Source organism: Anolis carolinensis, chromosome 4 (assembly GCF_035594765.1).
Source record: "Anolis carolinensis isolate JA03-04 chromosome 4, rAnoCar3.1.pri, whole genome shotgun sequence".
Taxonomy (NCBI): Eukaryota; Metazoa; Chordata; class Lepidosauria; order Squamata; family Dactyloidae; genus Anolis; species Anolis carolinensis.
In genome coordinates this window covers 246,507,486-246,535,473 of record NC_085844.1, presented here as the reverse complement: position 1 = coordinate 246,535,473, position 27,988 = coordinate 246,507,486, and the positions used below count along the sequence as shown (strand labels likewise).

At 40.1% G+C, this 27,988-nt stretch overlaps 2 protein-coding genes across 3 annotated transcripts in view; one reads left to right on the top strand and one right to left on the bottom strand.

The window, feature by feature from the left end:
• The first annotated feature begins 1,600 nt into the window (after positions 1–1,600).
• Positions 1,601–27,984, top strand: tnfrsf6b (TNF receptor superfamily member 6b). Of its 2 annotated transcripts, XM_008119608.3 has the most exons (5): positions 1,601–2,311; positions 11,370–11,525; positions 18,631–19,012; positions 24,990–25,199; positions 27,058–27,984. In XM_008119608.3, exons 2-5 carry the CDS (start codon positions 11,475–11,477, stop codon positions 27,330–27,332), a joined length of 918 nt encoding a protein of 305 aa, XP_008117815.2. In that variant the 5' UTR covers positions 1,601–2,311; positions 11,370–11,474; the 3' UTR covers positions 27,333–27,984. The 2 variants fall into 2 exon arrangements, with proteins under 2 accessions (XP_008117815.2, XP_016852493.2); XM_016997004.2 differs by lacking the exons at positions 1,601–2,311; positions 11,370–11,525 and having other exon boundaries at positions 18,146–19,012.
• Positions 13,652–27,988, bottom strand: part of arfrp1 (ADP ribosylation factor related protein 1) — a 53,389-nt gene continuing 39,052 nt past the window's right edge. The window contains exon 8 of the mRNA XM_008119607.3: positions 13,652–17,494. Within this exon, the coding sequence (XP_008117814.1) occupies positions 17,482–17,494 (13 nt within the window). The 3' untranslated portion in view covers positions 13,652–17,481. The remainder of the gene's footprint in view (positions 17,495–27,988) is intronic.

The following is a 27,988-nucleotide window of genomic DNA, read 5'->3' as shown; positions in this document are numbered from 1 at the left end:
CAGAACTTTGGATAAGTGAGTGTTGGATAAATGAGACTCTGCTGTGTGTGTGTGTGTGTGTGTGTGTGTGTATATATATATATATATATATATATATATATATATATATATATATATATTACCCGCCTCTCCTCGTGGCTTGAGGCGGGTTACAACATAATTAAAACCTCACAACCTCTGAGGAGGCCTGCCATAGATGTGGGTGAAACATCAGGAGAGAATGTTTCTGGAACATGGCCATACAGCCCGGGAAACTCACAGCAACCCAATAATTGAAACACATAAACATTGTAAAACATTCTATAAATGTAACTATTCTATACAAATATATATTAAAATGTATTTCTATCAAATAATATTAAAATACACAGAACAGAGATTAAACACCAGACATGAGAATACATACAGACCCCTTCTGCACTGTAACAGGAAATCCAGATTATCTGCTTTGAACTGGATTATATGGCAGTCTAGACTCTTATATAATCCCATTCAAAGCAGATAATGTGGATTGTCTGCTTTGATAATCTGGATTATATGTCAGTGTAGAAGGGGCAACAGTTGGTCCTCTGAATCCATGGATTCTGTATTCATGAACTGATGTCTTGAAAATATTGTCTGAAATCATTATTACTAGTAGTAGCAGCAGTAGCAATAGTGTTTACTTAATTTTTATCCTATCTCTCTCCCCATAGGGGATCAAGGTGGCCAACAATGACATGACACAAGATAATAAAATCTAAAAACTAACAGATACATAGTTAAAAATAAAGGTTTTCCCCTGACATTAAGCCCAGTTGTGTCCGACTCTGGGGGTTGATGTTCGTCTCCATTTCTAAGCCGAAGAGCCAGCATTGTCCATAGACACCACCTAGGTCACATAGCCAGCATGACTGATTGGAGCACCGTTAACTTCCTGCCAAAGCAGTACCTATTGATCTACTCACATTTGAATGTTTTTGAACAGCTATGTTGGCAGAAGCTGGAGCTAACAGTGGGAGCTCACCCCATGCTGCAAATTCAAACTATCGACCTTCTGTTCAGCAAGTTCTGCAGCTTAGCAGTTTATCCCGCTGCGCCGCCGCAGCCCCTTTTGAATAGTTACTTTTACTATGTAAATTTTTTAAAAAATATAAAAGCTAAAAATACAGAAAAATAAATTTTAAAAAACATCACTCTGAAAACGGGAATTTCAGACAGGAAACAATCAGGGCCCAGCTAATAGCTCCCAACAAAGGATTCACCCAGGCAGGAAGCAGCCAGACTGTGAAGCTGCAAGGCTATTCTATGCTCATCAAGGTGGCCAATGGCAACATTCACACTTGCCTGCAACAGTCAAGAGTTCTTTCTCCCACCCTGGACATTATTCCACAACTACATAAATCCCACTTACCTAGTTTCCAACAGACCTCACAAACTCTGGAGTGTGCCTGTCATAGATGTGGGAAAAATGTCAGGAGAGAATGCTTCTGGAGCGTGGCCAGACAGCCTGGAAAACTCACAGCAATATAATTAGCAATTATATGCACAATTTAAAAAAAACTCCCAACAAAAGCAACAGAATAAATCTTTGTATTAAAACTAAGTAGAAATAAATTATCAATGTCGATAAGAGAAAAATAAACATGAAAAAAATAAAATATAAACATGAAAAATAAACAAGAAATGTCATAAGGATTCTGTCTTTTAGCAGAATCAAATATTTGAGGATATTCACTATAGGTTTGGATAATTATAATTGATGGCGAGCACGGAAACCCCTGATTCATTTGACACAGCATGCTGCAGCAAGGCGTTCCACAGATCCCACTTGAACAGCCTCAGTTAGGGATTGTACAAAATATCCCAAATATTCCAAAAAATTTCCCCATATTAATTAATGGCTTAGAGAGTGATGCCTTCCCTTTCTGATGGTCCAATGAACACTAATAGAGTTCCATGCCCCCAAATTACTAAATATATTGTGTACAAAGTAATAATAATGTATTTTATTTACAATATAATAATGTTATTTCTTACCCGCCTCTCCTCGTTATTATAACAGTTCTCGTCTTCTAAAGAGCCTCAACGGCTTCTAGGATTCTACAGCATTGGGCCAACATAGGTAAAGCGGTATCAAACCGGGTTAACTCCACTGTGTAGACGCACCCAAAGGCGAGGGGGCGGGAAAGGCCCCCCCTTGTGGGGGGAAAAACCCCGACGAAGTGACGAAGACAGAGGTGGAGCTAAGCTAAATATAAATGCTAAACAGTCCAAGACGAAAGGAAGAAGGAGAGCAGAGAGAAGAAATCCAAACTGAAGCTGCTCCAAGGTAAGGAAGGGAAGGGGGCGTGGTTTAGGCGCGCTGAGGCTTCTGATAGGCTATCCCCGGGGAAAGGGGCGTGGCTTTCTTTCTGGGATTGTTTTGCAAGTTCAGAGCTATTTTTGAAAGTTTTATTAATATGGAATTTCATAATAGGAATTATAGTGATGAAACATTTCTTCCTTTTGTTTCAGCGGTATATGAGTCCTCTTCCACGCAGCTGAACAAAATCCCACATTTTCTGCTTTGAACTGGAATATGTAACGGTGTGGACTCAAATAACCCAGTTCAGAGCAGATATTGTGGGATTTTTTGGGTTAGATGGCTGTGTGGAAGGGTCCTAAATGTATATTTCTATGCCTCTTTCAAATTGTGGGTATATATAGAGGCAACTTTCAACATAGGGTCAGTAACAAGAAAAAAGCTACAATTAATCTTATTTATTTATTTACAAATTTATTTAATACATTTATATCCCGACCTTCTCACCCCGAAGGGGACTCAGAGCGGCTTACAAATTAAATGCACATACAATATTATATTAGCATAGCACAATACTGGCAATAAATTACCATATTGTACTATATCTATATATTGTAATATTATTAATAATATTACATGTAATATATAATTATATATTTTATATTATTATATATTTTATATATTTATATAAAATATATAATATTATTAATATTATTTATATATTTATATTTTGCTTTCACCTGAAAAAGTTGGGATTTTGTAAAAAGACAGTTAAAAACATGCTAAAAACTCGTGTTAGAATGGAATTAAACTGCAAATGAAGCATCCCTGATCCAAAATACTCTAAAATTGTACATATAAATGACTGAGGCTGGATCTACACCACTATATGGCAGTGGGGAGTCATACAATGCAGTTCATCTTCATCCTGAAAATTTATCCCCTTCCACACAGCTGTATAAAATCTACATTGAACTGATTTATTCATTTATTTGCTGTATTTCTACCCCGCCTTTCTCTAACCCCAAAGGAAACTCAAGGCAGCTTACATGGAGGCAATTATTCAATGCCTTAAAATATATAATAGACGTCAAAATTAAATTACATTTAAAAACATACATTATTAAACATTTAAAAACATTACAATTAAAATCACGCCAACCATAGTCATAATCCAGGCCTTTCCATAGTCAATTCCATATTTTCAAGATCTGTTATTGCGCTGCCCTATTCACTAGCCTGACTCAGATAATCCAGTTCAAAGCAGATATTGTGGATTATCTACCTTGATATTCCGGGTTTCATGGCTGTGTGGAAGGGTCCTGGGAGAAGGTCTCATTCTGTGTTATTTTACTGGCATATCCTTTGCCGCTCACTGATTTGTTTAAATGGTTTCCTCCCAGTTGCTGTGTGTCTTCACATTGTTTCCATTCTTACAGCAACCCTAAGGCAAATCTAATCAGGGTTTTTTCCCCAAGGCTGAGAGAGTGTGACTCACCCAAAGTCACTCCATAGGTTTCTATGACCAAGTGGGGATTCAAATCATGGTCCCCATGGATTGCCAAAATGGATACAGGATGGGACGCCAGTCATTTTAATCCTTGGCAGACCCATCAACTGCATTATATGGGACTGGGATGTAGTATAACATGTGTTTTTCCCATGGAGTAAAAAACAAAACCACTAGACCAAGTCACACCAAATTTGGACACAAAAGACATAGTCATCCAATCTATGTCTTTCAATCAAAGAAACCTAGAAAAATAAAGTCTAAATAACAATATATATAAGCCCCCGGTGGTGCAGTGAGCGGCTCAACTTGCTGATCGAAAGGTTGGTGGTTTGAATCCAGGGAACAAGGTGAGCTCCTGCTGTTAGCCCCAGCTTCTGCCAACCTAGCAGTTCGAAAACATGCAAGTGTGAGTAGATCAATAGGTACCATCCGGCGGAAGGTAACGGCACTCCATGAAGTCATGCCGGCCACATGAACTTGGAGGCATCTATGGCCAACGCTGGCTCTTTGGCTTAGAAATGGAGATGAGTCAGACACAACTAGACTTAATGTCAAGGGGAAACCTTTACCTTTACTGTACTTGTACCTATATATATATATATATATATATATATATATATACCCTGTTTCCCCAAAAATAAGACATCCGCTGAAAATAAGACCTAGTAGAGGTTTTGCTGAACTGCTAAATATAAGGCCTCCCCTGAAAGTAAGATCTAGCATACCTGCCAAACAGAACACCAGAGCATGCAGGATTGGTAAATGTATGTACCATAGATTGTTGTACATGGAAATAATGGTTGTAACAAGAAATTCTTGATAGGATTCAGTTTGTCTGCTTATGCTGGTTTGTGATGACAACTACTGTACAGTATATAATAAATGTTCTTTTTTCTTTGTTCAACAATGAATGTGAATTCTTTTTCATGGAAAAATAAGACATCCCCTGAAAATAAGACCTAGCACATCTTCGGGAGCAAAAATTAATATAAGACACTGTCTTATTTTCGGGGAAACACAGTGTGTGTGTGTGTGTGTGTGTGTGTTTACACACACACACAGGTACATACATACATATATATATATATATAGTTACACTTGAAAAGGGTACCTGTACTGACTTAAATACAAATTCAACTTAAGAACAAACCTACAGAACCTCCCTTGTTCGTAACTTGAAGTCTGCCTGTACAGTAAAAGAAACCTGATGATGTTAGAATTAGAGGCCACCAATTCGTCTCAAATGTCATTTTTGCTAAGATGGTCTGGGTGGATCTCCATGCTAAGCAGTGGCCATTCTCCTTCCTGGCTGTTTGGGTGCTCCATTGGAGGTAGAAACCTCAAAAAGTTAAGTCCTAGTCCATTGGTCTCTCTTGTTACCCTGTTTCCCCTAAAATAAGACATCCCCTGAAAATAAGACATAGTAGAGGTTTTGCTGAATTGCTAAATATAAGGCCTCCCTCTAAAGTAAGACCTAGCAAAGTTTTTGTTTGGAAGCATGCCCACCAAACAGAATATCAGAGCATGCAGGATCAGTAAATGTACGTACCATAGAGTGTTGTACATGGAAATAATGGAAGTAACAAGAAATCCTTGATAGGATTCAGTTTGTCTGGTTATGCTGGTTTGTGATGACAACTACTGTACAGTATATAATAAATGTTCAATTTTTCGTTCAACAATAATGTGAATTCTTCTTCATGGAAAAATAAGACATCCCCTGAAAATAAGACCTAGCGCATCTTTGGGAGCAAAAATTAATATAAGACACTGTCTTATTTTTGGGGAAACACGGTAACATTTCCTCCATTGCAGCAAAAATTGGTATCTTTAAATTTAGGAAGATTATTTTTTTCTGTATTTTGTTGGCTTTTAGAAGGGTTGTTTTTTTTTAAAAAAAATTCTTCCCCCTGAACATGTTTCCTGGAAGGGAAAAATGGGAAGGTGCCAGTTACAAGAACAGAATGTGTTTGAAAGAAGACACAAAGAACAGACCTCTTGAATAATTATGTGCTTTTGGAATATTTATTGTCCTGATGATTATTTATGATTTGCATTTCTGCTTTACTGGAAACATATGGTACAGTCATACTTTTTGCTGTTAGCTAAGGAGTGATAGGTAGCGGCGAATGTGTCACTCCGCAAGCACAAAAGGAGGCTGAAACCATGGCTGGGTCCCACCTTTTTCCCCAGGGCAAACCTGTACGTATAAAAGTCACACGGGTGGTTTGCCAGCAAAATGATGCCAGCTCTGAGTGCGTGAGTCACCTTGAAGCATCCTTGTGCCAATAGTGAAAGCGCATTTTGGGGAAAGCATGACCTGTTAGAGTCATAACCTTTTGGGGGAAAGACATTCATAACCTTTTGGAAACATAACATTTTGGGAAAGGCATGACTTCCCAAGAAGAGCTAAAACCTCGTTTGAGTGAATCTTCTCTTTAGTGGTAAATATCCACTAATATTCATGCAAGGCAAATGTGGCTACAGTTATTAGACTGAACCTATTGTCTCTGATCTGTTAGGAACAGAGATGTGCCAGTGCAAAGAAATACAGCAGAGTTTCAGAAGTGTTGTTTATTTCTTTTTTTATTTATTTACAGTATTTATATTCCGCCCTTCTCACCCCGAAGGGGACTCTGGGCGGATTACAATGAACACATATATGGCAAACATTCATTCAATGCCAACAGACAAACAACATATATAGACAGACACAGAGGCATTTAACATTTTTTTCCAGCTTCACGATTCCGGCCACAGGGGGAGCTGTTACTTCACTGTCCACTAGTAGCTGTACTTCCTCATTCTTTTCCTCGTGTTTTGCTGGCAGTTTTATGATGTTGTAAATTAGTTAAATTAGCCTCCCGCATAAAGCGTACCTAAATTTCCCTAATTGACAGGTGCAACTGTCTTTCGGGGCAGCATAGGTCAACAGCAAGCCGGGCTATTTAATGGTCGGGGGCTTAACCCGACCCGGGGTTCGAACTCATGACCTCTCGGTCAGTAGTGATTTATTGCAGCTGGTTACTAGCCAGCTGCGCCACAGCCCGGCCCAAAAAACAACTACTCTCCCTTAAAACATCTTGGTTTAAATCGTGCTCTCAAGAGACAAAATAAAATAGTCTTCGTTAAATTAACATAGTTGGTTTATTTATTTATTTTTCATATAATTTTTATTAAAGAGAAAAAGATCAATATACATAAAAAGTGGGGGAACAATATGCAGTATAGAAAGTTTCTACTTTCTATACTCCATAGTTGGTTTATTTACAAACTTCATGTGTTCAGGAAACAGGTACATTACCTATCAATCCAGTTACAAGTAGATTTGAAGTACTGTATATACTTGAGTATAAGCCAACCCAAATATAAGCTGAGGCACCTAATTTTACCACAAAAAAACTGGGAAAACATTGACTCAAGTATAAGCCAAGAGTGGTAAATTTCAGAAATAAAAACAGATACCAATAAAATTACATTAATTGAGGCATCAGTAGGTTAAATGTTTTTGAATATTTACATAAAGCTCTAATTTAAGATAAGATTGTCCAACTCTGATTAAATCATTATTCTCATCTTCTTCAATGTAAATGTGCTTATGTATCCTTTTAATAATAATAGAGCAAAATAATACATGTAATAATAATAATAATAATAATAATAATAATAATAATAAATACAGGAAAATAATACATGTAATAATAGAGTAAAATAATAAATGTAATAATAATAATAATAATAATAATAATGTCAGAGTGAAATAATAAATGTATTAATAATAATAAAATAGAGTAAAATAAATGTAATAGTAGCAACAATAATAGAGAAAAATAATACATGTAATAATACCAATAATAATAGAGAAAAATAATAAATGTACCATATATTCTTGAGTATAAGCTGACCCAAATATAAGCCAACCAGGATCCTCACCCGAGTATAAGATGAGGGGGGCTTTTTCAGTCTTAAAAAAAGGGCTGAAAAACTAGGCTTATACTCGAGTATATACAGTAGTTTCTCTGAGCAGATAACACAGGGCATCTTCTCTTAGAATGTACCAAAATATATAGAGAACAATAATGGTTCAATACATATGATATACACAATATGTATACTAGAGCACGATATACATTTCACGTTAACTAGACCAATACCAGGTCCTCTAGTTAAAGTGAAATGTATATGGTGCTCTAATCTATATATATAAAAGAGTGATGGCATCACGGTGACCCACAAAACAACAAAACTACAGGCCCCCCAACCTCAAAATTTGACAACACAACCCATCATCCACGCCTCTAGGTTGATACAACAAAAAGCAAAGAAAAATAAAGTCCTAATTTGAGAGAGAGGAATAATTGCTTTTATCCAATTGCTGCCAGTTAGAAGGCTAAGCTCCTCCAACTTGGTCTCCTAGCAACCCAATAAAAAATAATAAAAAACACTAAAAATTGATTCAATAAAATACTATAATAACAGAAAATAATTAAAAATAATACAAGAAAATAATAAAATATAATAAATAAAAATATAACTTACAATAAAATTAATTAAAAAATACAAATAACGTCAAATAAAAATTACACAACAATTTTTAACCAATACCACCACCACTTTGCCACAGCAACGCGTGGCCAGGCACAGCTAGTATATATATACAGTAGAGTCTCACTTATCCAACGCTCGCTTATCCAATGTTCTGGATTATCCAACGCATTTTTGTAGTCAAAGTTTTCAATACATTGTGATATTTTGGTGCTAAATTCATAAATACAGTAATTACTACATAGCATAACTGGGCATTGAACTCCCTTTTCTGTCAAATTTGTTGTATAGCATAATGTTTTGGTGCTTAATTTGTAAAATCATAATGTAATTTGATGTTTAATAGGCTTTTCCTTAATCTCTCCTTATTATCCAACATATTTGCTTAGCCAACGTTCTGCCGGCCCGTTTATGTTGGATAAGCGAGACTCTACTGTATATTGTGTATATCATACATATTGAACCATTATTGTTCTCTATATATTTTGGAACATTGTTCAGAATAGACATCTGTGTTACTTATTATTATCATCTTCTCTTAGAATCAATAGTCCAAAGTCTAAAGCAGTGGATCTCAACCTTTCTAACGCCGCAACCCCTTAATATAGTTCCTCATGTCGTGGTGACCCCCAACCGTAAAATTATTTCTGCTGTCACTTCATAACTGTAATTTTGCTACTGTTATGAATTGTAATGTAAATATCTGATATGCAGAATGTATTTTCATTCATTGGACCAAATTTGGCACAAATACTCAATACACCCAATTTTGAATATTGGTAGGGTTGGGGGGGGGGGTGATTTTGTCATTTGGGAGTTGTAGTTGCTGGGATTTATAGTTAAATTACAATCAAAGAGCTCTGTGAACTCCACCAACGATGCAATTGAACCAATCTTGGCACACAGAACTCCCAGGACCAACAGAATATACTGGAAGGGTTTGGTGGGCATTGACCTTGAGTTTTGAAGTTGTAGTTCACCTACATCCAGAGAGCACTGTGGACTCAAATAATGATGGATCTGGCCCAAACTTGGCACAAATACTCACTATGCCCAAATGTGAATATTGGTGGAGTGTGGAGAAAATAGACCTTGACCTTTGGGAGTTGTAGTTGCTATGATTTATAGTTCACCTACAGTCAAAGAGCCCCTTGAACCCCACCAATGATAGAATTGGACCAAACAGGCGGAGGGATCTTCAGCATTGTTTTCTGATGGTCTTTGGCGACCCCTCTGACACCCCTCGTGACCTCCTCCCCCCTTCCAGGGGTCCCGACTTCCAGGTTGAGAAACGCTGGTCTAAAGCATCTCTTGGAATCTAATGGAGTCTGTACAGTCTGAGAGTTTAATGGCGTTGTCATGTTGTCTGGGAGTCTAATAGCATCTGTCCTCTGAAATGGAGTCTCAGGCCTGAATAGTCCCATAGAGTCTGAATAGTCCCAGATCTGGGTCACATGGTCTGCAGTCCCACCCACAATGTAGACTTAAGGTAAAACTGCATACCAATATAAAAGGTAAAGGTAAAGGTTTCCCCTGACATTAAGTCCAGTCGTGTCCAACTCCGGGGGTTGGTGCTCATCTCCATTTCTAAGCCAAAGAGCCAGCGTTGTCCATAGACACCTCCAAGGTCACGTGGCCGGCATGACTGCATGGAGTGCCGTTACCTTCCCGCCGAAGCGGTACCTATTGATCTACCCACATTTGCATTTTTTTCGAACTGCTAGGTTGGCAGAAGCTGGAGCTAACAGCGGGCGCTCATTCCGCTCCCGGGATTTGAACCTGGGACCTTTTGGTCCGCAAGTGCAATATACCAATATACACATATACAATACAGTAAGCAATCTAAATGATATACATAATGAATAATTAGTATAGGAGGCTTGCAGAAGGTTGCTATTTCCAACAGCATGAGTGTTCAGGCAGCTCCCAAGTTATAAACATCCAACTTACAAACGATTCATAGTTAGGAATGAAGCTGAGACAACAGGATGTTGTGGCAGAATGAAAATCGCGCGTAGTTCACATTTGACCAGTCCACGCACTGTCTTGCCAGATAAAAGATATGCCAAGCAGATGACCAGTAAAGAAAAGGTTTTCTTCCAGCAGCCCAGGAGCAAACCTCTCCTGGTAAGCTCTTGCACAGAATACTATATGTAACTGTTGCCAAAACTCCCAGGCTCAGTTAGCTCCCCAAGTGTAGCCCAACCAATCAGCTTCAGGCTTTGCATTTTCAGTTAACACACCAACTGATGTTACATGCTCCATCAGAAGTGAGAGAAATCTTCCCCTTGGAAAGAACGGAAATTCACTTCTGGAAGAGTTATTATCATGGGAGGAAGGTGTCTCCATTGAAGCTTTATCTCTAATCCTAGTTTCCACAGCAAGCCACATTTTCCAAATTCCCATTCTCACAGGGACAGAAAGTGTGGTGAAATCTTCTGAACGGGTAAAGACAGCAAAGGAAACACCACAGGGTTGTTATGCCTTCCCTTTGCTATCCAAAGTTACATATATTTTTGGCTTTCCTAACAGAGCGGATGACTTATACTTTGGTGAGATGCCTTCACACCTTAAATTTGGCATCTTGGACAATCATGAATCAGGTATTCAGTGATACATCTTTACACCTGTGGGTCTTACCAAGTTCCTCCATGGCTGCCTCTCCTGGCATGACAATTTCAAACTAAGTAAATTCTTTCAAATCATGATCTGCTTCCAAGTGGCATGAATCATCAGTGATCATTAGTAATCTCTGATTCATGGGGTTGCCACAAATTCAAATGAATTGATAATCATAGTAAGAAATAACTCCAACAGACTGAAGCATGTTGAACAATTTGACAAGTTAAGACAAGCGAAATCAATCAAAACAATATAAATCCAGGCTGTATGGCCATGTCCCAGAAGATTTCTCTGCTGACATTTCACCCACATCTGTGGCAGGCATCCTCAGAGGTGTGACTTATGTTGGAAACACCACCATTGGCAAACTGGTCCTCTAATCTCCTTTCTCTTTCTTTTTTTAAGGTCCAACTCCACTCGCAGACAAACGAAAGAGAAAGATTTCCACCCTTCAGGAGTCCTCAGAGCTGAAGTCTGAATCATCAGAAGAGACTTCACATTTTCAAGACTATGCAAACGTATTGTAAACTGAAGCCTTTCATGAGAAGTCTGACCTCCAAGGTAACCATGCTTGCGATGGCTTTTTGCTGCTCCTCTAACAGGTGGACCAACCTTTACTTAGGCCAATGATGGGCAACCTTTTGCTCTTGGTGTGTCAAAATTCACCAAAAAAACCTAGCATGATTTGGGTGGTGTGCCACTTTGAGAAAAAAAAAACATAATTTCGCAATACAGTAGAGTCTCCCTTATCCAACACTCGCTTATCCAACGTTCTGGATTATCCAACGCATTTTTGGAGTCAATGTTTTCAATATATCGTGATTTTTTTGGTGCTAAATTCATAATTACTACATAGCATTATAGTGTATTGAACTACTTTTTCTGCCAAATTTGTTGTCTAACATGATGTTTTGGTGCTTCGTTTGTAAAATCATACCCTAATTTGATATTTAATAGGCTTTTCCTTAATGCCTCATTATCCAACATATTCGCTTATCCAACATTCTGCCGGCCCGTTTATGTTGGATAAGTGAGACTCTACTGTATGTATAGTTTAAATAACAAAAATATATAATTGTAATATATAACTGTATTTAATACATCAAAAACTATTTACTACCCTTATTTCCATGTACAACAATCTATGGTACCTTGTGCACTTTCCACGCTGATTTCTCTCTATTCTAGTTTCAATGTAGTCATGAATAATAAATAATATAATAATAATATACTAGTAATAATATGATAATATACTGCAATACTAATAGAATAATAATAGAATGAGATATATATATATATATATATATATATATATATATATATATATATATATAAAAATGTAATGTGCATAATTCCCATGGAGTAAACAACAAAACCACTGGACCAAATCACACCAAATTTGGCCACAAAATACATAGTCATCCAATCAATCTGCATGCAGCAGCGTGTCAGCAAAAATGGCCAGGTGTGTCAGTGCTGACACATGTGTCATAGGTTGGCCATCACTGACTTAGGCAATCCCTCGTTGAGTGAGTATGATGGCCTTCCAAGTGTAGTTTCTTGGCAGTGGGTATGTAGGTGACTGTGGAGTCCTATTTTTGACCCACATGTTATTCCACATCGGTTTCCAGATAGAAGGCGGTCCCGGTCAGTGTTAGCTTGATGCACCTTCCTCTTGGTATGTTTCTTCCTTTCGCCCTCCATTTGTGCCTCTTCGAATTCCACAGCACTGCTGGTCACAGCTGACCTCTAATTAGAGTGCTCAAGGGCCAGGGCTTCCCAATTTTCAGTGTCTATGCCATAGTTTTTAAGGTTGGCTTTAAGCCCATCTTTAAATCTCTTTTCCTGCCCACCAACATTACGTTTCCTGTTCTTGAGTTGGGAGTATAATAATTGCTTTGGGAGATGGTGATCGGGCATTCGGACAACGTGGCCAGTCCAGCAGAGTTGATGGTGTAGGAGCATCACTTCAGTGTAGGTGGTCTTTGCTTCTTCCAGCACGCTGACCTTTCTCCGCCTGTCTTCCCAAGAGATTTGCAGGATTTTTCAGAGGCAACACTGACTGACTCTTTTTAGAAGTTGAGTATGACTTCTGTAGATAGTCCACGTTTCACAGGCATATAGCAGGACAATAGCTTTATAAACAAGCACCTTGGTATCCCTATGTATGTCCCAATCCTCAAACACTCTCTGCTTCATTCGGATAAATGCTGCACTCACAGAGCTCAGGCGGTGTTGTATTTCAGCATCAATGTTGACTTTTGTGGAGAGGTGGCTGCCAAGGGAGAGGAAATGGTCGACATTTTCTAATGTTACACCATTAAGCTGTATTCCTGGCCTTGCAGAGGAATTATCTGATGACTGCTGGAAAAACACTTTGGTTTTCCTGATGTTCAATGAGAGGAAGAGCTTCTCGTATGCTTCTGCAAAGGTGTTTAGAGCGGCTTGTAGGTCTTCTTCTGAATGTGCACAGAAATGGGACCACAGCATGAAAGGCTGACATTGAGGAGTGGGATGTGGGAAAGATGTATAATGTACACAATCTGTGGAGCCACTCCAAAGAAACCAGTAGAAATGTATTCCTAACGCTTTCACACTACACAACAATGTGTTATGGTTTGACAATGCATGCAGACCAGCAGACGATTAGTCCTTTGTATATTCAAAAAAGAGTAACATGAGTAGAAGAAAATGCAAAACTCAAACTTTACTCTTGTGCAGCAGAGTTCATGGAAAAAACAGCAACTTCAACACAGTCACAGTTCCTCTATAATATTAAAAAACACATATGGTCCTTGCACTTAGCTCACGCAATGCTTTTCGTCAGAAAATATGTCTTCTTCCAATCTTCATAACTTGTTCATGGAGATGAACATGGAAAAAAAAACTTGCCAGCCTCAAATAGGCGGTAAGCCAGGAGCTTACACCAAGTAAGTTCAGAGGCGAACATCCTGTAAGCCCAAAAATATATAACAAACTCTCCCCAGTTATACCCTTTGGGAGTGGCCTAAAACATGTTGACCTTAATTACTCCAGTTACTCAGCCTGGGGATTGTAATCAACTAGGGCTGTGGTTCTCAACTGTGGGTCCCCAGGTGTTTTGGCCTACAACTCCCAGAAATCTCATCCAGTTTACCAGCTGTTAGGATTTCTGGGAGTTGAAGGCCAAAACAGCTGGGGACACACAGGTTGGGAACCATTGAACTAGAGTGGGTTTTCTATCTCTCAAGACATACGATAGTGATCCCACAGGAACTTAGCTATGTACTGTAATACTATGGTACTATGATTCCACATTGATTTCAGTGCAGATGTGCAGCATTCATTGAGACACAAATGCACATAGTTGCACATGCACATTTCGATGCACGTTTTCTGTCTAGGTTCATTTGCTGCTGCTCAACACAAGGATTTTCGTATCACAACTAATGTGTAACGGTGTAAGTAGAAGTGCATGGTTGTTGTGCTGGCGGTAGTATTGTGCCTTCAAGTCACTTCTGACTTACGGCAACTCTAAGGCAAGCCTATTGATATATATATATATATATATATATATATATATATATATATATATATAGCAACACCAGCCTTTATTATTTCTGCTCAGAAGTTCAAATGTCCTGCTCACCTTTCCCTGCTGCCTGTGATGAGTGCCCTTTTGCCCTCGAATAACTGAGAATTGAAAGTTTCCCCATAGTAGAGATTTCTAGCTTTCTGGAGAAATTGCTTCATACTTTCTCCATCATGCTCAGCGTTCTTTGCATTTCCTTGCAAACAATGCGGTACAGTGGTTTGAGCACAGAATTATGACTTTGGAGGACAGGGTTCAGTTCCCTCCTTGGCTATGGAAACTCAGTTGTGTTTTCTCGGCCCCAGAAACCCCATGATAAGTTTGCTTTGCTGTGGCTGCAAGTCTCAAACAAATCAAAGCAACACATAAGGCCAGGAATAAGTGTTAAAACAGAAAGCGAACCTGTTGGCAGCTGTTCGGTTTACTTACAGAGGAGCTGATAAGTGACCTGTGCTGTCAGGAGAAGAAAGGCTTTGAATAGGAGTCCAATGAATAGCTGTTTTAATTGATTAATTACTTTGGCTGTGCAAGCGGAAATTTATTACTTCAAAGAAGGAACAGAGAGGTCTACTGGCATGATATTTTTGGGACTTTCCAGACGCCATTGGAAATGGGATTCCTCTTGAGAGAAAACACACATAGTTTGCAGAGTATCTCCCCAAAGTTGTTCTCTTTGAAGAGTTTGAAAATTTGGAGCAAAAAAGGTAATTTAATCTACCATTACCTATTTTCTCTTTCCAGCTCAGTACTCCTGGCTTGTATAGATCTGAGTATCAACGCATTATAGTCTGGTTCCTACCCAGATTTAAACCTGACACCAATTATTAGTCCCAAGTTACATATGCATTTGTCAGCAACTGGCATTCTGTTGCTCAATTTCAACTAGAATTGCTGTTGCTGTGTGCACTGCCTTCAGGCCATTTCTGACTTATTGTGACCTGATCATGAACTATCAGCACAAGAAAGATTAGATCACCCAAACATCAGAGAAATATGGGATGTTGTGCTGGTACGGTTGTACCAGAAGCTCCAACTTTATTTTCTTGCTGCTAATGTTTGCAGTCATAGGACAGGCCGCATGTCAATCATCATTAAGTTTGGTTCCGCTCCTTGTTCAGGGCTCTGGGAGAGAGCCCTTAAGGAAGCTAAGCTATAGGACGTAGATCAGCTCGTCCCGTAGAAAAGCTTCATATCTCAATAATATCCGGGGATATAGAACATCAGAGAAAACAGAAACAGAAATTCCAGGGGGAAAGTCCCAAAAGCTCTGGCTGAGAGCTCACAGCCTCTCAGCCTCACAGCTCCTGAGGGAAACAGCCCTAAAGTTTCCAAAGAAACTTCGGAGAGAGAACAGCATCACAGATCTACAGAACCCCAGCGGAAACATCTGCAAGCCTTGGTTGGTAGGTCTACTCGATGCCCAGATGCATTTGGAATCGATAGAGGTCCCACATCAGCTAGGCCCATTTGATAGACAGCCTGGGAGAGGTGATAAGGGGATTTTCTTCTTACAGAGAAAGTACAGTTATCCAAAGCCAATTGCCCATCCCCTGGGGACAAGATTGAAAAGCCAACAGTTTATTAAGGAAATCTTGAAGTGTTATTTGACTCCTTGAAGATTTATTATTTGTTCATCAATAAAGACTTTGTTATTTCATTAAAGACTCAAAAGGCCATCCTTTTCAGGGAAATCCTCAAGAACCTCTCTTTAGGTGCCCTGGCTTCCCACTGGGCATATACGTCCTATACAAAGACAATAGCTACAGGCCCAGCGCGTGACAGAACAGATGTATTTGCCCATCAGGGTGTTATTCTGTGCCTTTGAGTCACTTCTGACTTATGGTGACCATAAGGCAATATCCGTTCAGAGGGGTTTCACTTGTGCTTTCCTCTGAGGCTGAGGGAGTGTGACTTGCCCAACATCACTCGGTGAGTTTCCATGGCTGAGAGAAGATTTCAACCCCGTTCTTCAAAGTTGCAGTCCAGTGCTCGCTCTTATTTGCCCATCAAGAGGCAATAGAAAATGGTGACTTTAACTAAGGGAACCCAAAGCCTGGGAGAACCTTGCTTTTGTAGGCTACAGCTTCAGTAATCCTTCAGGAGAAATAATTAACTATGATATGTTAAATGAAAATAAACAAATAAGAACAACTATATATACTCATGTATAAGTCAAGGGCAGGTTTTGAGGGTCTAGAATATGGATTTTGACCTGATCCAAGGATAAGCTGAGCATCATTCCTCAAAGTGGGGAAAACATCAATGTTGCCACCATCATATCCCCACCCAAACAATACATAACATCAGGTTAGGGAAAGTAGAAGCAGTCCCCAAGTTACAAAGGTTTGTTCTTCAGCTGAATTTGTAAGTCAGAACAGGTACATTTTTAAGTGTAACTCCAGATATATGTATGTATGGATGTATATATATATACACACACACACACACACACACACACACACACACACACACGTCAAAAAGTTTTGCCTCCTGTGTCATAAAAACGTTATGCATGAACAGATCATAGCCTTATCTATCCTCTACACAAAACTACCATTCAACATAGTCACTATCTATGTGAGAACCCACTTAGCACAAACTTTGTCATATCCTAAATCAGCAATGATTCCTTGGGCAGAGCCATATGAAACGTTCAATGCATTAGCAACATTCTGAACTGTAATGCGTCTGTCTCTTCAAATCAAATCATCAGCACATTCTCGATTTGCATCTGTGACTGATGTTGTCGGCCAGCTGCTTCTTGGTTTATCTGCAATTTCCATTTCTCCATTTTCAAACTTCTTCACCCAACGCTGCACATTTCTGATGTCCATTACAGCATCTCCATAAACATTCTTCAAGCGATTATGGATTTCCTTAGGTGCACACCCTTCTTTTGCCAGAAATTCAATGACTACTCTTTATTTTAGCTTCAGATTCCTGGTTCTAATCAGTCAATCTGAAAAAGAAAAGACTATATCAGTAGAGTAAGGTTACCTCTATCATATATATAGATAGTCTAGTAGCTGTGAAAGAAATAAAAGTTACAGCCATGGAGGCATTACTTCTTGACCCACCCTCGTACAAACACACATCTACAAAAGCTCTGAACAACATAAGGAAGGATGAACACCTTTGTGGTGTTTCCTTTGGTGTCTGTGCCCCTCTTCAGAAGATTTCACCTCACTTTCTGTCCCTGTGAGAATTGGATTTTGGAAAATGTGGCTTGTTGTGGAAACAAGGATTGGAGATAAAGCTTCAGCGGAGACCCCTTTTCCCCATGGTAATAACTCTTCTAGGAGTGGATTTCCCTTTCTAGGGAAATTCCTCTCACTTTCTATTGTCTCATCCCCATTCTTAACTAGGAGTAGTTTGTAAGTTGGTTGTTTGTAATTCGGGGACTCCCTGTAGAGGATTTTGGTGCTTTTTTTAGGTTCTCCCGGTATGGACTAAGCACCCACTTTCCGCCACTCCGAGAAATGGAAGGCTCCTTTTTTGGTAAGACTTAAGGTATCATTTTCACATTGGTCCATAGATACATTGACCCAGGCCTTTGGTGTAGCACAATTTATCTCCAAGGGTCCTGGCTTTCAGACAGAAAAATCCAGTCCCGGGAGAGTATGCAAAAACAAAGTTTATTTTCTTTATAGCTATAAGAAGGCAAACAGGCGTACACACTCAAAAGGTCTGTACTTGCAAATAGCCTCTGTGAAGCGTGGCGCAGTAAACAAAGAATATATATCTTGGCTTATCTAAACTTGACCAATTACTGAGGGTCTTCTTCACCTCCACACCTCTTTGGCCCAAAGTGGTGTCTATGATCTCACTTGTTTACTCTGAACTAGCTTCTGTCCTTGGAACTTTCTGGAGAAAGGCACCAGCTCAACGAGAAAGGGAGGGGCACAGGTCTTTTGTTACTTTGGTTCATACAGAGAGCTTACATTGTCTATATAAAAGCTAATATGATATATGCAGAGGCAAAGCTATATATGCAAAAGTCTACTATTTTCTGGCTTATGGTTCCTTCAGTGGGACTTCATTTTTTTCACTAACGTTTCGACACTTACCTATGTGTATTCCTGCCTACTGTTCCAGGGAGTGATTTGCAGCAGCTTCCTCCTTCTCCTGGGTCTGCCCGTGTCCTTCTCCCAGCCCACTTACCCATGGAAGGATCCCGACACACGTGAGGCACTCGAGTGCCAGCAGTGCCCGCCCGGGACGTACGTGTCACATCACTGCACCAAAGAGAGCAAGACGGAGTGCAAGCCATGCCCCGACCTGCACTACACAGAATACTGGAACTACCTCAACAGCTGTCTGTATTGCAACGTCTTCTGTAACTTCATGGAAGAGGAGGCCCAGCCTTGCAATTTCACCCAGAACCGGGTCTGCCGGTGTAAGCCGGGCTACCACTCGGAGCAGGACTTCTGTATAAAGCACTCCAGCTGTCCGCCAGGAAGTGAGGTCGCTCAGATGGGTATGTATTGTATTGTATTATAGCTGGAGATACAGTTCCTTTGACTTCCCCTCCTTGGAACAGTCCCGGTTTGCTTGCTTTATAGTTATAGAATCTTAGAGCCGAAAGAGGACCATCCAGTCCAATCCGCTGCCATGCAGATACACACAATCAAAGCACTCTCAACAGATGGCCATCCACCTCCAGAGAAAGAGACTCTGCTACTGAACAGCTCTTATTCTCAGGAAGTTCTTCCTAGTGTTTAGGTGGAATTGTTTCCCCCCGCCCCCCTGCAATGTTAATGCTTTGCTCCATTGTGTCCTGGTCTCCAGAACATCAGAAAACAAGCTTGCCCTCTCCTCAATGTGACGGACTTTCAAAAACGTAAACATGGCTCTCATATCTCCTCTTTGCAGATTGCCTTGTCAAAAATATGTCTGTTTGCATTGTTTATGTGAGACAATTACCTCCAAAAGTTTCAGCCCAGGAGGCAATCAGGCAGAAAACCCAGTCTCATGAGAGTACAAAAAGCAAAGTATTTATTGTTACCACAGCTATGATGAGGCAAAACAGCCGTACACACACAAAGGTCTGTACCATGCAAATGGCAGCTGCAAAATGTGTCGCAGTTAACAAAGAATATATATCTTGGCTTATCTAAAATTGACCAGTTGCTGATGGTCTTCCTCACCTTCCACACCTATTTTGGCACAAGTGGTATCTGTGACCTCACTTGTTTACTTCTCTCCTCAGAACATTTTGGAGAAAAGAAGGGAGGGACACAGGCCCTGTGTTGCAGTACTACTTTGATTCATGCAAAATGTTTACATGGTCTATATAAAAGGCTAATATGATATATGCAGAGGCAAAGCTATATATGCAAAAGTTTTCTGTTTTCTGGCTTATGGTCCCTTCAGCTGAGGTAGCTGTTTTGGTTCAATAGCAATATGAATGGAAATCTTGGCCATGAAAGGCTTTAGCAGATCTGGCCAAAGCATTGGAGACCATTCATTATTTTGACACAAGCAGAACTAGCAAACGCACGGGGTGCAAAGCTGTGGGCTGCGTTGGGAAAATGAAGGCTGGACCTTTTTGTCCTTTCCTTTCTCCCTCCGCTCCTGAAATCTTGCCCAAACTTTGCAAAGTGTATGTTGCATTGGGAGGCTGCCAGGATTGCAATGGTCATCCAGGCTTTGATTCTGAAAGAAAAGCAATTGCCTAACATGCCAAAGCAAGCCGCACTTGGAATAGTGAAGAGTGAGTAGCTGATAACAGATCTGCTGACTTGAGAAGCAGAAAATAATTCATTTGTCTGTGTGGGAGGCCAAGGTTATGAAAGCAGACCACAAATCCAGTCCTTTATCTTCCCTGTGGTTTTCTGAGAACTTGAGCAGAGAAGTATTTCCCCTTCCAACAAAATGCTGAGGAAATTCCCTACTGGCCCTCACTAATTCCCAACAGGGACCCGAACATAAATGCTCTTTTAATTCCGATCAGCCGCAATAATGTATGGAAATGTGAGGAAAACAGAATACAAATTTAAATGTTGGGGTTTTTTTTAATTGCAACCAATTAATATAAATAATCCACATTTTGGTTTCATTTAGTGAGCCAAGAATGAGTATAAAGAACCGACAGTCTCAGAAAGACTTGATGTTTCAAGTCATATCTTCTGGGTGTTATCATCAAGATACAGTGGTCTGGTCTAATCATAGAATCATAAAGATGGAAGAGACCTCGTGGGCCATCCAGTCCAACCCCCTGCCAAGAAGAAGGAAAATCGCAATTCAAAGCACCCCCGACAGATGGCCATCCAGCCTCTGTTTCAAAGCCTTCAAAGAAGGAGCCTCCATCACACTCTGGGGCAGAGAGTTCCACTGCTGAACAGCTTAAGTGATGCTGCATAGTTTCTTATGAATACTTTCAGCCCAACATTTCCCCAGTACAGGGTTGTATCTACACTGCTGAATTAATGCAGTTTGACATTTATTAGTGCTCCAGATTTACTAATGCTTTAGCCTTCTCTGCCAAAGAATGCCGGTGCCTCACAAAACTATACACCCCACGATTCCATAACATTCAACCATGGCAGTTAAAGTGGTGTCAAATGGCATTAACCCTGCAGTGTAGATGCATTTTTGGACTCAAGGGCGCTTACAAAAGTTAAAGCAGAGACAGCAAAAAAAAAAGTTCACATTATAGGTAAAGGTAAGGTAAAGGTTTTCCTCTGACGTTAAGTCCAGTCGTGACCGACTCTGGGGGTTGGTGCTCATCTCCATTTCTAAGCCGAAGAGCCGGCGTTGTCTGTAGACACCTTCAAGGTCATGTGGCCAGCATGACTGCATGGAGCGCCGTTACCTTCTCACCAGAGCGGTACCTATTGATCTACTCACATTGGCATGTTTTCGAACTGCTAGGTTGGCAAGAGCTGGGAGCTAACAGCGGGTGCTCATTCTGCTCCCGGGATTTGAACTTGGGACCTTTTGGTCCGCAAGTTCAGCAGCTCAGCGCTTTAACACACTGTGCTACCCAAAACCTAAAAGTATATGTTAAACTATGGTGTTGAATTAAAACAAATGAAAAGCAAGGCCACGTCTTCATTTTGACACCAGAAAGAAACCTGCACTGGGGACCAACTGGATCTCACAACCTCACAACCTCTGAGGATGCCTGACATAGATGTGGGTGAAATGTCAGGAGAGAATGCTTCTGGAACATGGCCATACAGCCCAGAAAACACAGAACAACCCAGCTCTAAAACAGTCACTTGCCCAGAACGACAGGAATGTCTGTAGTTGAGCAAGGAATGGGTTGCAGGTCCTTTCCAGGCAAAGATAAACTCTATAGTTCTCCCACGATATCTTTTATCAGCCTTGCATCAGTTCTTTCATCACTGAGATTCTTCGTCATTGAGTGTCTCCGGGCGGCTTGCAATGCTGTGTTCCTTTAAAAGGAAAGATATGGAGTTCCTAGAAGTTGTATCCTTTTGCCCAAGGAATGCTCTGTGCCACGTTTGCTTGACAGGACGAGGAGGAAGTGGATGCCGTAGATTCTTGGACATCATTGGGATTTTCCAGGGCTGGGTGCCAGCATTACAATAAACCAGTTCCTGCTCCTCATCTAGCACAGAGTGTTCTTGCAAAGTGCATGGCTTACGCTCATGAGTCAGGAGGTAAATGGGCAGCAATTGCATATTGCTTCCAAGAGTGTATTCACTTTCACAATTGTAACCGCAGCCACCATCACTTTTGCTTTTCTTTTTGGCCGGGGAAGTTCCGGAAGTTTGGAAATGATGGCTGTGAATCTGCCATGAATAGCTCAACCTCTCGCATCCCACATTTCCTTTTTCCGAGTGTTTACATTCTTTTGAGTGTTGGCCAGGAAGTGCTTAGATCTGAGCAAAGCGTTCTGTTGCACTTGGCAGTCATTTCTGGTGAGGCTCTTGCAGAGAATGGATTTCTACACAGAAAGCCTTGCTCTGTAGCTTCATCCTTTTAAGAAACAGTGAGGTCCTTTGACAAAGTGGGAGACCCATGAGCAAAGAAATGGGGAACAGCTCCACTCTGGGATCTTGTTGATCTGTAATCCCATCAGCTCTGCCACAAATCCAAAGTTGCTTAAAATGGCGAGACGTTTTCCTGGAAGCTGTTCAACAACATGTCCAAAGAAGGGTGACTAAAATGGTCAGAGATATGTAAGCCAATTCCTATCAACTTAGGGAGCTAGACATGTTTAGCTTAGTGAAGGTTATGTGAGGACATGTTAGCCTTGTTTACATATCTGAAAGGAAGTATGATTGAATAGGTGGGCAGCTTGCTTTCTACTGTTACAGAGACTAGGATAAGGAGAACAGGATTCAAATTGCAGTAAAAGAAATCCCACCTAAACATCAGGAAGAACTCCTGACAGTAAGAGCTGTTCAATAATGGAATGCACTGCTTCATAGCATTGTGAAGTCTATTCTTTGGAGATATTTAAACAGAGACTGAATGGCCATCTGTCAGGGGTGCTTTGATTGTGCTTTCCCTACATAGCAGGGAGTTGGACTACATGGCCCATGTGGCTTTTATGGTCACTTCCAAATAGGGTTTCATGATTCCATGTGTTGGTGATATTTCTCACCCAATTTCTAAAACTTCAAAGTTTTCTTTGGAGGAAGCTATAAGTATTATTATTATTGACACAAAGACATAGTATGACACAGCAAACAAGATATATGTGCCGGATTTCTTATCACAAAATCACAAGTTGAACACTTCCCAAGTGTTTAGGACTGTGTGATGTATTTTTGGATGATGCACGCAGATCCCAGTAAGGTGGCCTTTTATAGTTGACAGATCATAATTTTGTCAATGTTTATTGTTTCCAAATGCTGGCTGAGACCTTTTGGCATGGCACCCTGTTTCCCCTAAAATAAGACATCCCCAGAAAATAAGACCTAGTAGAAGTTTTGCTGAATTGCTAAATATAAGGCCTCCCCCGAAAGTAAGACCTAGCAAAGCTTTTGGTTGAAAGCATGCCCGCCAAACAGAACACCAGAGCATGCAGGATGGGTAAATATACATACCAGCTGTACATGGAAATAATGGTAGTAACAAGAAATTCTTGACAGGATTCACAGTTTGTCTGGTTATGCTGGTTTGTGATGACAACTACTGTACAGTATATAATAAATGTTCATTTTTTTTTGTTCAACAATAAATGTGAATTCTTCTTCATGGAAAAATAAGACATCCCCTGAAAATAAGACCTAGCACATCTTTGGGAGCAAAAATTAATACAGTAGAGTCTCACTTATCCAATATAAACGGGCCGGCAGAACGTTGGATAAGCGCATATGTTGGATAATAAGGAGAAATTAAGGAGAAGCCTATTAAACATCAAAATAGGTTATGACTTTACAAATTAAGCACCAAAACATCATGTTATACAACAAATTTGACAGAAAAAGTAGTTCAATATGCGGTAATGCTATGTAATAATGGCTATATTTACGAATTTAGCACCAAAATATCCCAGTAGGGTGGCCTTTGGCAGTTGGCAGATCGTAATTTTGTCAATGTCTATTGTTTCCAAATGCCGGCTGAGATCTTTTGGCATGGCACCCAATGTATCGATCACCACCGGGACCACCTCCACTGATTTCTGCCAGAGTCTCTGAAGTTCAATCTTGAGGTCCTGATAGCGGCTGAGTTTTTCCTGTTGTTTTTCGTCAATGCGACTGTCACCTGGGATGGCAACATCAATGATCCAAACCTTTTTCTTTTCCACAACTGTGATGTCTGGTGTGTTGTGTTCCAGAACTTTGTCAGTCTGGATTCAGAAGTCCCACAGTATCTTTACGTGCTCATTTTCCAATACTTTTGCAGGTTTGTGATCCCACCAGTTCTTTACTGCAGGGAGATGGTACTTGAGGCATAAGTTCCAATGAATCATTTGGGCCACATAGTTGTGCCTCTGTTTGTAGTCTGTCTGTGTGATTTTCTTACAGCAGCTGAGGATATGATCAATGGTTTCGTCGGTTTCCTTGCACAGTCTGCATTTTGGGTCATCAGCTGATTTTTCGATCTTGGCCTTAATTGCATTTGTTCTGATGGCTTGCTCCTGGGCTGCAAGGATCAGTATTATTATTATTATTATTATTATTATTATTATTATTATTATTATTATTATTAGGCACTGATGATACACTTTTCTGCAATCATATGAAAGCTACACTTTCTCAAAACCTTCAAGGAAAGCCGCAATAGGCAACTCTTGTTAAAGTTTCTCTACCATGGCACTGGAATGTATTTTTAAAAAATGTTCTGTAGTTTTCATCTGTACTTCACTTGTAATTGCAATGTCAAGGGAAGTTCTGCTTGCTGAAGGAAGGAAAAAGGACTTGCGTTGAACCTTCAATGCCCAACATATTATTTCATAGCAAGCTTTTGGTTGCTGCAGCCCACTGCTTTCGATGCAGGCTGATGCCCTTCCTGTCCTTTGTTATCCCTTGCAGGCAACCCTTACCAGGACACAAAATGTCAGGAGTGTCCTCAAGGGACCTTCTCCTCCACCTCCAGCATGGACCCGTGTCAACCGCACCAGAACTGTTCTGCGCAAGATCTGGAGGTCAACGTTCCTGGCAACCAGTTCCACGATACATTGTGCACTGCTTGTAAGCTGAAGAATCCCAATAGGACCTCTGATGGATTAGAAGATTGGCTAGGTAAGGATTTTTTTTATCCAAGTCCAGGAGACACATATAATCCATACTCATTTAAAATGAGCATGAAATGAGTTTTGAAATTGTGGCAGGTCATCAATGAAATCCTGGACAGTGCATATCGTCTGTCTGTCTGTCTGTCTGTCTGTCTGTCTCTATCTATCTATCTATCTATCTATCTATCTATCTATCTATCTGTATCTATCTATCTATCTATCTATCTATCTATCTATCTATCTATCTATCTATCTATCTATTACAATCAGCTTTCCACATTCATTGGGGTTAGGAACACGGGACCACTGTAAAAATGGGAAATGGTGCATTAATATGTGTTGTCGAAGGCTTTCATGGCCGGAATCACTGGGTTGCTGTGATTTTTCTGGGCTCTATGGCATTGAGAGACATAATTGTCTCTGACTATGTAAACATGTTGTTTTCAACTACACTTCAACAGGTCAGTAATGTCAGCAGTTCTCATCAGCAACTTTTTAATCACAGTTCAGCAGTTAAGGCTTTCTTCACCTCTTTTGTGTTTCCATAATGCCATTTTAAGCCTCAATCTTCTTAGGATGGTGTCTTCAGTCCTGGCAAGCCTTAATATCCCCTTGCTAAACCCCAATCATACACCAATTATACGAGGGTTGAATGAAAAGTAATGCCTCCACCTTTGTAACTCCTCAGCAGATGGCAGTCCTGGTCTGCGACAAGTACTGGCTTGTTCAGTAGACTCTCCTCTACAATTCCATTTGGTGGGAAGACTTAGCATTGAACGGTTGTGCTGTTAAAGTGCTAAGTATGGAACCCTGAGCAGACACGACTTAAGCAATGTGCAGTCATTGAATTCGTGACAGGAGAAGGTGTCACCCCAAAGGAGATTAATCAGAGAATGCAAGCTGTTTATGGTGATTGTGTTGATATGAGTCCTGTGCGTCGTTGGGCGAGTAAGTTTAAACATGTTGAGGTGGGAACATCTGACTTGAGTGACAAACAAAGAGTTGGACGTCCTGTGACAGCAACCACTGAGTTTCACAAGCAAAGGGTTGACAGATTGATTCAGGACAATCGTCGTATCACTTAGAGAGAAATTTCAAGCAAGAACATGTGGGTCACATTATTGTTTTGCTTGCCTATCGGAAGATCTGTGCACGATGCGTCCTGTGAGACGTTGGTTGCGGGAACAGAGTGTCAACTTCTTCCGTGACGGCTTCAGAAAACTTGTTCATTGTTGGCAGAAATGTATCCAGTCGTTGGCAGAAATGTATCCAATTGTCTGGTGACTATGTGGAAAAGTGAATAGTGATAGTTAAAGAGCACATTCTAAGGATTATTTCTACATTAATAATATTAATAATAATAATAATAATAATAATAATAATAATAATAACTACTTTATTTTTATACCCCGCCCCATCTCCCCAATGGGGACTCGGAGCGGCTTACATGGGGACCAAGCCTGAAAACATACAACAATAAAATGATAAAACAATTATACCAACGATAAAACATCAATATCAATAAAACCATCATAGTAATCAACATATAGCATAAGATATTAAAAGCAGGAGGGTAAAACAAGGATCTGGGCCAAAGTACAAAATATATCAAACGGGAGAGGTAGTTTCTCAATAAAGTGCAAAATAGTAGTGGCAGAAAAAACCTGTAGTTGGATGGGCAGATAGTTCAACCTAATAGTTAATCATCGAATTTGATTTATTAAAATATTCCCATCCAAACCCAAGTAACGAAGGTGGAGGCATTGCTTTTCATTCAACCCTCGTACAATTTTGTTCAATCTACACATCACATTTATCACATTTGCATTGGATTTTGATGGTTTTCCCTCTTCGTCTTTCTCCAGGGAGTGAAGAGTGCCAAGATGCCTTCATTGACTTCGTACCATACAGCATTAAATCAGCCAAAAGGCTACGGAACCTGAACCGTTATTTCGGCGTTCGGAGTTCCCGTTTGGCTAACAATGCGAGAAAGAGTCCTCTACAGCTCCAGGCCGAGCTCCATGCGCGTCTCGTCGTGCTCAAGGAAAGCGGGGGAAAGCTCCAGCTGGTGAAGATATTGCAAGAGATCTTCCAGCATAAAATTTTCCAGCACCCACACAAGAAATGTTTATTTTTGTAAGATTAACAATGCAATCCTATGTACACCTATTTGGGAATAAGTGCCATTTACTTCAATGGCACTTACTCCCAAGAACGGCATGTATATAGGATTGCAACATAAACGTGCTGTTATTTCGTAGAATCATACTGTTGGAAGAGACCACAAGGTTGAACTAGTCTGACTCCTGTGCAGGAAAACACAATCAAATCCTCCATTGATGGAGAATAACACACTCCAAGACAGTGACATATTCCGCTGTTGAACAGTTCTTGCGGTCAGGAAGTTCCTCCTAATGTTTAGGCGGAATCACTTTTCCTGCAATTTTAATCCATTTGAATCCACTGCTCTCTATTCTGTTCTCTATTTATTAACGTAAACAAGTGAACAAAAGACACAGAGTCAACGACAACATGACACACACATCAGTTGAAATTTCAATTTTTTAAAAAACAAAGCAAAAAGAAGAAGAAGAAGGAGAGTGTCTGTGCTGCTTTGAGTGGTACAGATATTCCTCTTTTTTTCTAAGCTGACCTACCTCAGAGTAAAATGGGCAAGAAAAGTGTTACAAAAGCAGAAGTAACTAACACATTTGTTTTTGAAAATGTGTTTTTTTGTTTTGTACAACCTTTATTTTATATAGAGAGAGGGCAATAAAGATGATACATTCTTATGTC